This window comes from Schistosoma haematobium, chromosome ZW (assembly GCF_000699445.3).
Source record: "Schistosoma haematobium chromosome ZW, whole genome shotgun sequence".
Taxonomy (NCBI): Eukaryota; Metazoa; Platyhelminthes; class Trematoda; order Strigeidida; family Schistosomatidae; genus Schistosoma; species Schistosoma haematobium.
The window spans coordinates 86,385,482-86,398,833 of record NC_067195.1 but is presented as its reverse complement, the minus strand read 5'-3'; the positions used below and the strand labels follow the sequence as shown (position 1 = coordinate 86,398,833).

General features: G+C 37.4%; 1 protein-coding gene across 1 annotated transcript in view; it reads left to right on the top strand.

The window, feature by feature from the left end:
- Window positions 1–13,352, top strand: part of STK4 (Serine/threonine-protein kinase 4) — a 91,031-nt gene that overhangs the window by 16,302 nt on the left and 61,377 nt on the right. The window contains exons 11-14 of the mRNA XM_051212579.1: window positions 3,090–3,322; window positions 6,727–6,819; window positions 8,228–8,345; window positions 11,389–11,583. Coding sequence (XP_051072768.1) covers window positions 3,090–3,322; window positions 6,727–6,819; window positions 8,228–8,345; window positions 11,389–11,583 — 639 coding nt within the window. The remainder of the gene's footprint in view (window positions 1–3,089; window positions 3,323–6,726; window positions 6,820–8,227; window positions 8,346–11,388; window positions 11,584–13,352) is intronic.

The window sequence follows — 13,352 nt, the reverse complement described above, 5'->3', positions numbered from 1 at the left end:
GGAATTTACTATGTAGCGCAAATACTATAAGTATTTAGTTACAAAACATTTAAACAATATTCGACGAAATGTTACCGATTACAATATACAAAAACAGTTGAATTTAGTGTAGAAGATGTTTGACCAGATGTAGGTGATTGTGTTTTCCCGTTGTAGATGTTAAGGATAGAAGTGTGGTATCTATATATCCAGCTAACACGTTTTGGGAGTAGACGCTTCATAATTGAAATGTACTCAGAACATTCCACCATCCTGACGACATTCTGAAGATTAAGTATAAGCTTTTAAAACGTCACAGGCCTCAACTTTATCAGATGTTGACCAACTGTGAGTGAGCAGACAGTTTTCGTTTTCTTAATTGTCTGTAGAGTTTTTCCTGTTTCTTCTGACGCATCACCATTTTCCTACTCTTCATCCTTCCAAATAATGTCAATTGAAAACCTCAGCTGTAATATGAGATCAATGTTCACAGAAGTGGATGGTTCCTAGATCATATTGATAGGTGAATTGTACCTTCTGTCATGGTTTATATAAACTTGACTATATGAATATGTTACAGTGGACATTTCTATCTAGAAATTAGTTGATTTTGATGTGTTCACTATTGTTACAAATGTGTTTCATCGATAAATGAATAGTGTTGGTTATTTCTAGATATTTATCTTTTACATGCTATTCGATTCCTCTTTAAAACGTACGTGTCAATTTTGAATCGTAATATATAATATTATGGAGAATTTATCTAACTGCTGATAACTGATTAATAATTGATAATAGTGATAGTAATAAGAATAATTGTTATAGTTACTATTGTAGATCACCAAAGTAGGTGATGAGTTTCGATGTTTGGGTGTCTACTCGAGTTGACGTGACCAACCATATTACGTCGAAGTCAAACCCCACACTTAATACATGATTTGGATTAGCCTTTCGTCGTATTCAGATACTGTGGCTACTTTGGTGACAGTGTAAAACGAACTTAATGATATTACAGGAACGTATTAGCAAGAATAGGTATAAGAAACAGAACACAACCACTGTCCCATGAGCCAGTCCATGGTATGCAATGAACTGATGCGTGTTGGCTATGCTAGACCTTGAAGAGGATCTGTAAAATGTTCAACATTCAATTACCCGATTGTTGAATGATTTGACAAAAGTCCAACAACATTTAACTGTCTCCACACTACTACTATTATTTTTGATAGTAGTAGTAGTAGTAGTCAAGTCTTTATAATTCGTATAATCTACACTATTTACTTGTGCTTGTACAACTTTGAAAATCCTGAAAAGAATGAAACTAAATGATCAAGTTGTAATTAAGATAACTAATGAACACTGGATGCCAAAATGTATCAGTATAGTGTGATGTGATGAGTGAATTGTTTTGATAGAAATCTGATCGGTTTTTGATAAATTTAAACAAACATAAAAACAAGCTGATTTGTAGATGGAAGGTGTAAATTGATTCTGCAAATTTTGTTCTTGTTTTGAGTCGTTTTAAAAAGGAGATAAACAAGTTGTTTTTCTATTTTGAAAATAACAAGAAACGTCACATCAAACTGATGAAATGAAAGAAGAAAACAGAACAAGAGCCAATGTGTGCGTGTGTGTGTTTGTTTTAAAGAAAACAAAGTAAACAACCAAAAAGCTGCTTGTTACTAAGTAAGCAAAACTATCAAGTGGATGTTACTTAATGAAAGTAAAAAAGACTGGATATCACATTGTATTGTTGCGGAAACTGGTAAAACATGATATTCACTCTACTGAATAACATTAGGATGATGTGGAATTTTTCACGTACATGGTTAGCAGCAGCAGCATCGTTGATGAACAAGGAGGATCGGATACAGGTGTAAAGTCGAGGACTGTCAGAGAAAGGCCACATTCCTACAATTGAAGAACATATAATATAGAACTCAAAACAGTCATTTAAAATCCAATACCAAAGTGAGAATCTTCAATAGGAACATCAAGACAGTTGTATTGTAGGGTGCTGAATTGTGGAGAACTACTACAACCATCATCAAGAAGATACAAGTAATTATAAACAATTGTCTACGTAAGATACTGAATGTCCGTTGGTTGAATGCCATCAGAACCAGCCTTTTGTGTGAGAGACCAAACCAGCTTGAAGTTGAAGAGGAAATCAGGGAAAGATGTTGAGAGTGGATAGGACATACATTACGTAAATCACCAAACAGCATCATAAGCCAGGACTCACCTTAGAATCCCGAAGGGAAGCGGAAAAGAGGGACACCAAAGAACAGACTACGTCTTCGATTGGAAGCCAGTATGAAAAGGATGAATAGCAACTGAAAAGGTCTTCCCAGTACAGAGTTGGGTGGAGAATACTGAATCTCACTGTTATAAAGCGCTTCCTCAACATTATGAATATTCTTTTAGTAAAACTGGATTGTGAGTAGTTCTGGAATTTGGGACTTGCGTTTTGTCCTTTTTGAGGTCTATCGTCTGGATTTATTTGCACCCAAGTGTTGATATTCACATTAAGACTCAAAACCAACATTTTTCGTCCCAAACGCAATAAGTTATCTTCTGAGCTGTGAAGTCCAGTTAACAACTAATATGATCAACGTGTAATTAGACGCCAGTAAGGATTTGTAATTTTCTGTTTTTGGTATTCAAAACTGCAATTGATCAATCTCTATTCTCATGTGTATTCTCTGAACTCTGTAGCTTAGTGGACAACACTCCGGGTTCAAGTCACAGTTCGTATGTCAACACTAGAATGCAGATACATCCAGCTAGCGAGTCTCAAAAAGGATAAAATGTACATTCTAGTTTCCATGGCTTGTCAAGTACCAACTATGCTAAAACTTGAGACAAAGTTTATACCAATTTAATTCCCTCAGGATACACATATGATAACAGAGACTGATCAATTACAGCCCAGAGTTTCAACAATATGGTATTGCAAACCTTTAAAATAAAAGTGTCACAGATAATTCTTGTTAGTCACTTCTCCCTACGTCAATTAATTTCAAACATCTGGGATTCCCTATTTTCCAAAAAAAAGATTCATATGAATCAATATTTCTAATCTGCTTTCTCTTTTCATTTCGTTTTAGGTCAAAATGCAACTGGTCTAATCTCTGTAAGAATACCACCCACAAGGCATGATATTTTACATGCATGTGATATAGCTGAAGATGTTGGGATTGCATTCGGTTATGATAATATACCTGAATGTTTACCACAAACCTATTGTGTAGCTGGTAATCAACCAATCAGTCGGTTGACAGATCTTATTCGTGCTGAAATAGCTCAAATGGGATTTACTGAAGCATTAAGTTTCTCATTAGTAAGTTGGTATTTCTTCAACCAACAATGAAATTTGTACAATTTATTCGGAATAAAATCAGTGGGTTAGTTTGATAAAATGAAAATACTAATAACTAAGGCTTGACATTATAAATAATGGGTATTAATCTTTTGAATACTGGATCATGAAGACGTCAACGTCTGAAGGGAAGCGCGGGATACAATGGACATCTAAGATGCAGTTGGATGATCTAGACTTCGCAGACGATCTGGCCCTTCTATCCCAAACGCAACAACAGATGCAGGAGAAGACGAACAGTGTGGCAGTAGCCTCAGCAGCAATAGGTCTCAATATACACAAAGGGAAAATCAGGATTCTCCGATACAACACAGAATGCACCAATCCAATCAAAATTGACGGAGAAGATTTGGAAGATTTAAAAACCTTTACGTATTTGGGCAGCATCATTGATGAACAGGGTGGATATGATGCAGATGTGAAGGCGCGGATCGGCAAAGCAAGAACAGCAAATTTACAACGGAGGAACATCTGGAACTCAAAGCAACTATCAACCAACACCAAGGTCAGGATTTTCAATACAAATGTCAAGACAGTTCTACTGTATGGGGCAGAAACCTGGAGAACTACGAAAGCCATCATCCAGAAAGTACAGGTGTTTATTAACAATTGTCTACGCAAAATACTTCAGATCCATTGGCCGGACACTATTAGCAACAACCTACTGTGGGAGAGAACAAACCAGATCCCAGCGGAGGAAGAAATCAGGAAGAAGCGCTGAAAGTGGATAGGACACATATTGAGGAAAGCACCCAACTGCGTCACAAGACAAGCCCTCACATGGAATCCTGAAGGTCAAAGGAGGAGAGGAAGACCAAAGAACACATTACGCCGAGAAATGGAGATAGAGATGAGAAAAATGAACAAGAATTGGATGGAACTAGAAAAGAAGGCCCAGGACAGAGTGGGTTGGAGAATGCTGGTCAGCGGCCTATGCTTCGTTGGGAGTAACAGGCGTAAGTAAGTAAGTAATCTTTTGAATGCCAACTAAACAGAAGTTGTTTAATGAAAAGAGTTTATGAAACTCATATGGATGCTTCTAGTGATGTGTTCCATTCTATGAGGTTGGTGACTTTCATTGTTAATTTCTCATTGCTATTTCGATCAACTTCATTAATGTCTGCTTAGAATAAATAACCAGTGAGGATTATAAGTCCCATATCAGTCTATTTCGATAGATTTATTATCCTCATAAATTAGTATTTTTGCTTGTGTTGGGATTCTTGTTGACTATTTTGTTATGTTGACATTTTTTGATCATACAATTCGTTGAAGTTTTCTGTATAGACTGACAGATTGAATGTATATTACCATTTCTACTGACAAGTGGAAAGTAGTAGCCTCCAGTCTATACTTTCAGAAACAGTCCAGTGTCCTAAGAGTAACTATGCACTGATCATGTCTATAGACTGATATACGTATTATGTAACTCTTGTTAATTATGTATTAATTACATCATTTCATCTTGGAATAAGTAAATTTCGTTAACAAAGTAAAATTCCACAAATGTTCTTGTAATTAAATCGTATACTTATTACATTTTGCACTGATGTCTAATCTTATTGTCTTGTTGTTGTAGGCCTTGTGCCCTATTAATATATAATGTAATGATAACGCCAATTAGAGAACAGTGATTTATCGACTGGATCATTAACGCATAAAACTTGTACGAGCAGTCTAGAGTCTTTATCGGTTCTTCTTCCTGCTGAGACCTGCTTGTTAAGTCTAGAACACCAATCTCAACCTCTGCGATGTGAATCATGTATTTTAAACATACTGGGTTTATATACAAACCAAACAGACTACATCGTACTATAAAATGGAAAATAAAAGTTGTACAGGATCTAGCTAAAAATGGTTGCGAATGTGGGAGACTGTCATTGATAGACTGAGCATAACTCAAGAATGGTAAATCGTATAATAATAGCTTATAGGTCAAGGTAAAGCTTGTACTAAGAGGAGCTACTGAATAGTTATACATTAAGAATATATATATGATATTTGTCCATGAATATTTCTCAAAAGTTACCACTGATAAGAGTTGAAGATACTCATAAGCTACTAGTATTTGACCACAGATGCCTTAGAAATATTGCTGGCGTCTGCTGGGATCACCGGGTAAGTAATAGTGAGGTTAGACGCAGGGTATTATGAAATGATGCTAAATCAGTTGATGAGGTTGTGAATCTTCATCGACTGAGATGGTTGAGCCACATGTTACGTATGCCTGAACACCGATTACCACAACACGCAATGCTGACTAGTGTTGGAATGGTTGGAAGAAAGTTAGGGGCGGTCAAACCAAAACGTGGCATCAGTGCTTGAAGTCACTTATTTCTAGTCTAAGCCATGTTGGTATATGTAGACTACTTGGTTGGGGTTCGCGTGACTGTCATAACCAATGGTTGGAGATTCTTGGTAACATGGTTCGGAATTGGTCACAATGGCGTCGGTGTATACACTCTCTATCTTCCCTTAAACTAAGAGATTAGAATCGCTACATATCTTTCTACGTACTAATTCTTTCTTCCTGTAATATATCCTTATATGCGATCTTTCTTTTATATATTACCATCATCATTGAATTAACTACTTCTATGAATCCGGTGTTCATCTTGTTGTGTTAATGAGGTATGACAACTTGACCGATGCATATATGTGCCTGGTTCTACGTTGTGACTGACTGACGAGGGTGATTAGGACATTTGTTACTTGTCCCCATCTACTACCTATCCTGACTAAAATAGAATTACATTGGAAAAGTGGTGAAGATGGCTAGACTAAATACATATCGTGACCATCGGACTGAGTTATATTTGGAGATTCGGGCTTCTCAAAGAGATATGCACCACACAAGTCACTTGATTTGTGTGTGGGCTGTGATGCTGTCCGGCTGCCAAAACCGAAGCAGGTGGTCTTCTTAGGGGGTCACATCCGGAGCCTTCGACCTAAAGGTCTAATCCACAAGGCAGTGTAGCAACGTCAAGAGATCCAGTCCCATGGTAGTCGGTGATCAACAATAAGTTCATAAGCCATTTGCCCCTTCAGGATCCTGTAGTCCATGTGGAGCATTGGTTTGGAATCAGGGTTTTCCAACTCACCTAGGTGGACTCTCCATGTCCACCATCCCAGTTGATGCGCCGGACATTCACTTTTCGCCCTCTGAATTTCTTAAACAACAGTAATGCCGCGATAAGGCATTGAGTAGGACATCCCTGGCAGTAGTTGTATGCACATGACCATGTGAGAGCATTAGGAGAAGGAGAGCTGACTCTCCCCACTCTCGGCCATATCAGGGGGGGCGTACATGTAAATAATAATAATGAATGCTATACTGTTTTGGTTTTTATTCCGTTGTATTTTAGTGCTCCAGGGAAGATATCAGTACTAAACTGAGGCAAAAATTAGATGATATCCCAGCTGTACACATATCTAATCCTAAAACGCTTGATTTTCAAGTAAGTCATCAATGAATTACCCAAAATATAACATTGCTATTCATTTATTGGTAGAGTCTATCAGCGAACCATTAATTTTATCATAATCTTAGATACGCGTTTGTAACGAATATCGTAGCACATTTAAGTACAGAATTCCCTTAACATTCGTCTCCCTAAACATGATTCAATACCTGAATAGTTTATAATTTGGTGAATACAATGCTATCAACACTAAGTAAAACGACACGTATTATACTACTAAACAATCGATTATGTTATATATCTTATCCATGTAGTTAAGGAATATACTTCTTTATATGTTAGAAATAATGTTATTAATTATAGATGCCGATGCCGTTGTTGCCCTTCTTCATCGATAAAGGGGCTAGTGCAAAGGTTCATGAATCCAAATCACCATACTACATTAGTACAATGTGATAAATTTAATCAGATAAGTACTAATCCAGTAGAAGTTGTAGTATCAGTAATAGTAAAAAAATAAAAGACTAAAAGGAATGAATTCATGGAATATATGTCATGAAATAAAGTTAAAACTCAGGTGTTCATATATCACTGCAAGTAATGAATAAGAACTCAGTTGATGGATAACCAACTTATTGTTTAATACAGAATTACAGAATATCTTGGTAAAATATGAGAACCATACATTTAATACTTCAGTTGGAAATCTTCCATCAATTGTCCTTCACATTTTGTATGATTCTTCCAATTCACAAATCTTTCCTTTTTTCTTCAATTCGATCTTCTTAGCTTTCTGTTACAAAGCATTCCAGTTCCGACTGATGTTACATACTACCGATATAAGTAATATACACTACAATATAAAATATTAATAAGAGATTTTTATTTGTGTTTCGTTCATTAAGTTTAATAGCCTAATTACAAAGTCTTCACTCACATTCGTTAAAACAACGTTTATTCCCAGAATGATAACGAAAACAGAGCAATTAAACAGCCGAGCTCAGAGAACACCACGAAAATCATCTATCTGAGTTACAAATTTTCTCCAACATTGTTAAAATGTAAAATACTTCCTTATCAAGTAATGGAATAATTACTACTGATGACATTAGATTATTATAGTTGCATAGCATCTTAGCTTGATTATATTTAGGAATGTTCATTACTGGAATTTGTCTCATGTTGTCTAAAAGTATAATGCTCAATATATCTTATGTTCCTGATTCAACTCTCGTGCTGAGTGTTCATTTATAAGGAGTCTACACACGTAAGATAAAGCGGATATTCAACACCTTTTGATCTTTTCTTTTTACTATCAATTTTTCCATCGAATTAGTCTTCACAAAATCTCATTCTTATTATTAATGTTCAGTGTTATGTACTCCTTAAATTTTGTTGAATAATTTTCTTTTTCATGCATATTTTCCTCTTCTTTCATGTCCAGGTTGTCAGAACCAGTTTATTACCAGGATTGTTGAATACATTAGCCAGTAATAAAAGTTTAGCATTACCTTTGAAATTATTTGAAGTTCAAGATATTGTACTGAAAAATCCATCTAAAGGTAAGAATATATATATACTACTGTTTATTTCTGGGAGTAACCTTAGTTAAAAAGGCATTGGTCAGATGTTTCGTCTTCGAATGAGACTCTTTAACACCGTACAACTACAACGGAGCATATGAATAATCGAACCCGAAACTATTTATTATTGCCTAACTATAGTTAGTTTGTCATATAAACTATAAAATGGAACAGTCTCCACAAACCCTTTGCATTAAATATCACTTATATTAGTTGGTTAAGTGTTGAATGATTCACTAAAGTTAAAGTCTATATAGACTATTATATTTTCAGTTGTATATCTTAATAGTATAATTCTTACTGTAAGATGTTTTGAGTTTGAGCTTGTTTGTTCTATCTTTAGTGGCCCGATATCTGACTCCAGTTAGATCGTATGATTGTTTGTAATTGATATTGACATATACATATCGTCAATCCTCATATATAATCATCAACTTAAATCGCATTGGTGAATAACAGAATTAAATAAATCGAATACGTGAATAGATTTTTGAACACATATATTTTGTACAGACTGATCTGAACAGGAAATCAGAGAAATGAAGCAAAGAGAACAGAGCGAAGTGAAATGACTCACGGTGGAGAAAACGTGTGAGCCAACTTCCATCTAATCAAGCGTTAATTAATATTTATAGCCAGATAAAAATAATCACTATGGGTTGTGGAGATTCAAGATAGCTCTCAACAACAGATTCCAAGCCTTTCAAGATCTACTGAAGGAAGAAGAAACTACCATGGAGGACAACTGGAAAGGCATCAAAGAAACATTGACTTCAACGTGTCAAGAGGTTCTGGGCCTAAAGAAACACCATCATAAGGAATGGATCTCTATAGAAACACTGGACAAGATCAAAGAAAGGAAGAACAAGAAGACAGCAATTAACAACAGCCGAACACGAGCAGAGAAAGTCCAAGCACAAGCTGAATACATAGAAGCAAACAAGCAAGTGAAGAGGAGCATTAGAGCCGACAGGAAGAAATACGTGGAAGAATTAGCAACGACGGCAGAAAAAGCTGCTAGAGAAGGAAATATGAAACAGCTCTACGATACAACGAAGAAACTATCAGGGAAATACAGTAAACCAGAGAGGCCGGTCAAAGACAAAGAAGGCAAGCCAATCACTGAAATTCAACAACAGCGAAACAGATGGGTAGAATACTTCGAGGAACTCCTGAATAGGCCGGCTCCAATGAATCCACCGAACATCGAAGCAGCACACACAGATCTTCCTATAGATGTCAACCCACCAACGACGGAAGAAATTAGAATGGCCGTCAGACAAATCAAGAACGGGAAAGCAGCAGGGCCCGACAACATACCAGCTGAAGCACTGAAATCAGACGTCGAAGTAACCACAAGCATGCTTTACCCTCTATTCAAAAAGATTTGGGAGGAGGAACAAGTGCCAATGGACTGGAAAGAAGGACACCTCATCAAGATTCCAAAGAAAGGAGATCTGAGCAAATGTGAAAACTACAGAGGCATTACACTACTGTCAATACCAGGAAAAGTCTTCAACAGGGTGTTGCTGAACCGGATGAAGGATGCAGTAGATGCCCAACTTCGAGATCAACAAGCTGGATTCCGAAAGGATCGGTCGTGCACAGACCAAATTGCAACACTACGGATCATCGTCGAACAATCAGTTGAGTGGAACTCGTCACTATACATCAACTTCATTGATTATGAAAAGGCATTCGACAGTGTAGATAGGAGGACATTATGGAAACTTCTTCGACACTACGGAGTTCCTGAGAAGATTGTCAATATTATCCGGAACTCATACGACAGACTACAGTGCAAAGTAGTGCATGGAGGACAGCTGACAGATGCATTCCAAGTAAGGACCGGAGTCAGACAAGGCTGTTTACTCTCTCCCTTCCTCTTTCTTCTGGTGGTCGACTGGATTATGAAGACCTCGACATCTGAAGGAAAACACGGAATACAATGGACAGCTCAGAACCAATTAGACGATCTGGACTTCGCAGATGACCTAGCCCTCCTATCACGTACACGTGAACAGATTCAGATAAAGACAGCCAATGTAGCAGCAGTCTCTGCATCAGTAGGCCTCAGCATACACAAAGGGAAAACCAAGGTCCTCAAATTCAAAGCGGAGAACAGCAATCCAATCACACTTGATGGCGAAACTCTGGAAGATGTAGAATCCTTCACATACCTGGGAAGCATCGTCGATAGACATGGAGGTTCAGATGCAGACGTAAAGGCGAGGATTGGCAAAGCAAGGGCCGCATTCCTACAATTGAAGAACATATGGAACTCAAAACAACTTTCAACCAATATCAAAGTGAGGATCTTCAATACGAACGTCAAGGCAATTCTACTGTATGGAGCTGAAACTTGGAGAACTACAACAACCACAATCAGGAAAGTACAAGTATTTATAAATAGCTGTCTACGCAAGATACTCAACATCCATTGGCCGGATACCATCAGCAATAGCCTTCTGTGGGAGAGAACAAACCAACTTCCAGCTGAAGAGGAAATTAGGAAAAGACGATGGAAATGGATAGGACATACATTACGCAAATCGTCAAACTGCATCACGAGGCAAGCTCTAACGTGGAATCCTGAAGGGAAGCGGAAAAGAGGAAGGCCAAAGAACACATTACGTCGGATAATAGAAGCAGATATGAAAAGGATGAATTACAACTGGAAGGAGCTGGAAAGGATTGCCCAGGACAGGGTTGGATGGAGAATGCTGGTGAGCGACCTATGCTCCTTCACGAGGAGTAACAGGTGTAAGTAAGTAAGTAAGTAAGTTGTGGAGATTATTAAGTTTTTGATTGAGATCATGAACCGATTGATATTAGACCACCACTGAAAACCTGGAACCACTGGACGACCGTTCAGTCCTATTGTGGGACTCAGCAGTGCGCATCAAGAAAAAAAGCTGTACAAATGCTTTTACATAGAACAAATATAAAAAACACTATTTTCAGGATATATATATATATATATGCATAGTCACCTTAATGTACTTCTTCATCTATTATGTAGATGTTGGCGCTAGCAATCATCGACGTATTTGTGCAGTTTACTACAATAAAAATTCTGGCTTTGAAATAATCCATGGTTTGTTAGATAGATTAATGCAATTGTTACAAATTGAATCAATTTTGTCAAATACAACAAAGAAATCTAATGATCATGAAAAAAAATCAAATTTGAGTTATAGATTGAACGCTACATCCGGTGAGTTTTATTCTACTGATTGGTATGTATCACCGTCAATTGGTTATTCATATATAATAAATGGGTCAAAATCTCGATCGTAGCTGCTACCTTGACGTGATGATCAGGCATGCCTATCGTAATGACCCAACCGAGCTATATTGGCTGGAACATATCTTCTTGTAGGTTCTACCATGCTAGCCAGGTCGATTGGAGAATGGTAAGACTAAAAGTAGCAACTCAAGGTCTGAGGGCGAAGTCGTACTACTGACTGTAGAAGGGTGTGACAGCAGTAAGGTGTTTCTGATAGGTCTTGTTAATTTGAACGCTTTATTCGGGTCCTAAGCGATTCTGGTAACCCGCAAGCTAGAACTACGCAGCGACCTGAACTCGAGAGAAAGGGCGCAAAATAAGCGAAAACACTTTACTCCAAAGGTTCATTTTTGTACAGAAAACACGGGTATTTATAGATGTTAACATTTGTTAAATCAACATCATATTTTGGCCAGTTCGCTAAAAGACACATGCTACTGACCAATGGTAGCAGTTTCCCTCGGGCAACCAGCATCTGCAGCGATGCTGCTTTCTCACAACGATGGAAGGGGTTAGAAATGGTCGACCTTAAAAATGTCATACCTCACCTTACCTCACGGATTTCCGTCTCCAGCGGTAAGCCCTTTTGAAGAACGGAGCTAACACGTTAAAAACCTCCCACAAAATGGTCGTGAGCAACCGACCTCAAGCAGGTATCCTTTGGGCTCTGAGGTCACTCTCCCAGGTCGTTAAGACCAATATTAATCCAACTCTCTTTTTAAGTTCCTCACTAAAATACCCTTCGACGTTGTGGGCAGCTAAGAAGTGATATCAGCCCTCATACCGGTAACAGTACACTGACTGACTGGAATGGGTCAAAATAATTGTAGTAATGTTAATAAGAAGGACAATGTACAACCGAAAGATTTTTTTCAGTCAACTGAAATGACTAATATATTGTAGCGAACTGTGCTGTTTTAAACTAGATCTTAATGATACTTTACTCTAGTATACAGTGAATATACTGTTTATATTACAATTTATCTATTTGTTCTCCTTCTAACTCTGTTACACACTAATCACAAGTTGGGCAAGGTCATGTTTCTGAACTTGTTTGAGAAGATATACATTAAACTATTGATTTACCTGGTGGAACATGTCAATCAAATTATGTTAATATACACACACATAGTTTGAAGTGATGTCTCATGACATTGGAATTTCAATTTCCAGTAATAAGATGCAGGTTAAAACCCTATCCCACCTACTTCATCCAGTCAGCTAAACAGCATTATCAACCCTCACAGTGTAGTTAAAAGGAGGTTACGTGAATCGGTGCTTAATAAATAAATTACACCATACTTGCTAGGCACGATTATTAAGTGATGCTAAACCATAATTACGTTAGCTACTTAAGATACTGTTAACTGCTTTCGGCCAGTGTACCGAAAATTAATGTGTTTGTAGGTATCAGTGCTAAGGTTTGACTTGATAGTTTTAAATAGATTGAGCGTTGGGTAGAAGGTCAAACATGTGATGGCGTTTGAAGCGAACGGCACTGTGTTCGAGTCTCAAATAGGACGAAACGCTCGTCCTGGACTCCACTGCTAGCTAATATCCATCTTTGCCTATAATGATTGTGAATTGAGGCAATACACACACTATGCACGTATGCCAATAAGAGACTGATCAATTGCAGTCCTAAAACAATACGAATCGAATTTATTTCGATTACTTATCTACTTTGAAGAAGTGGC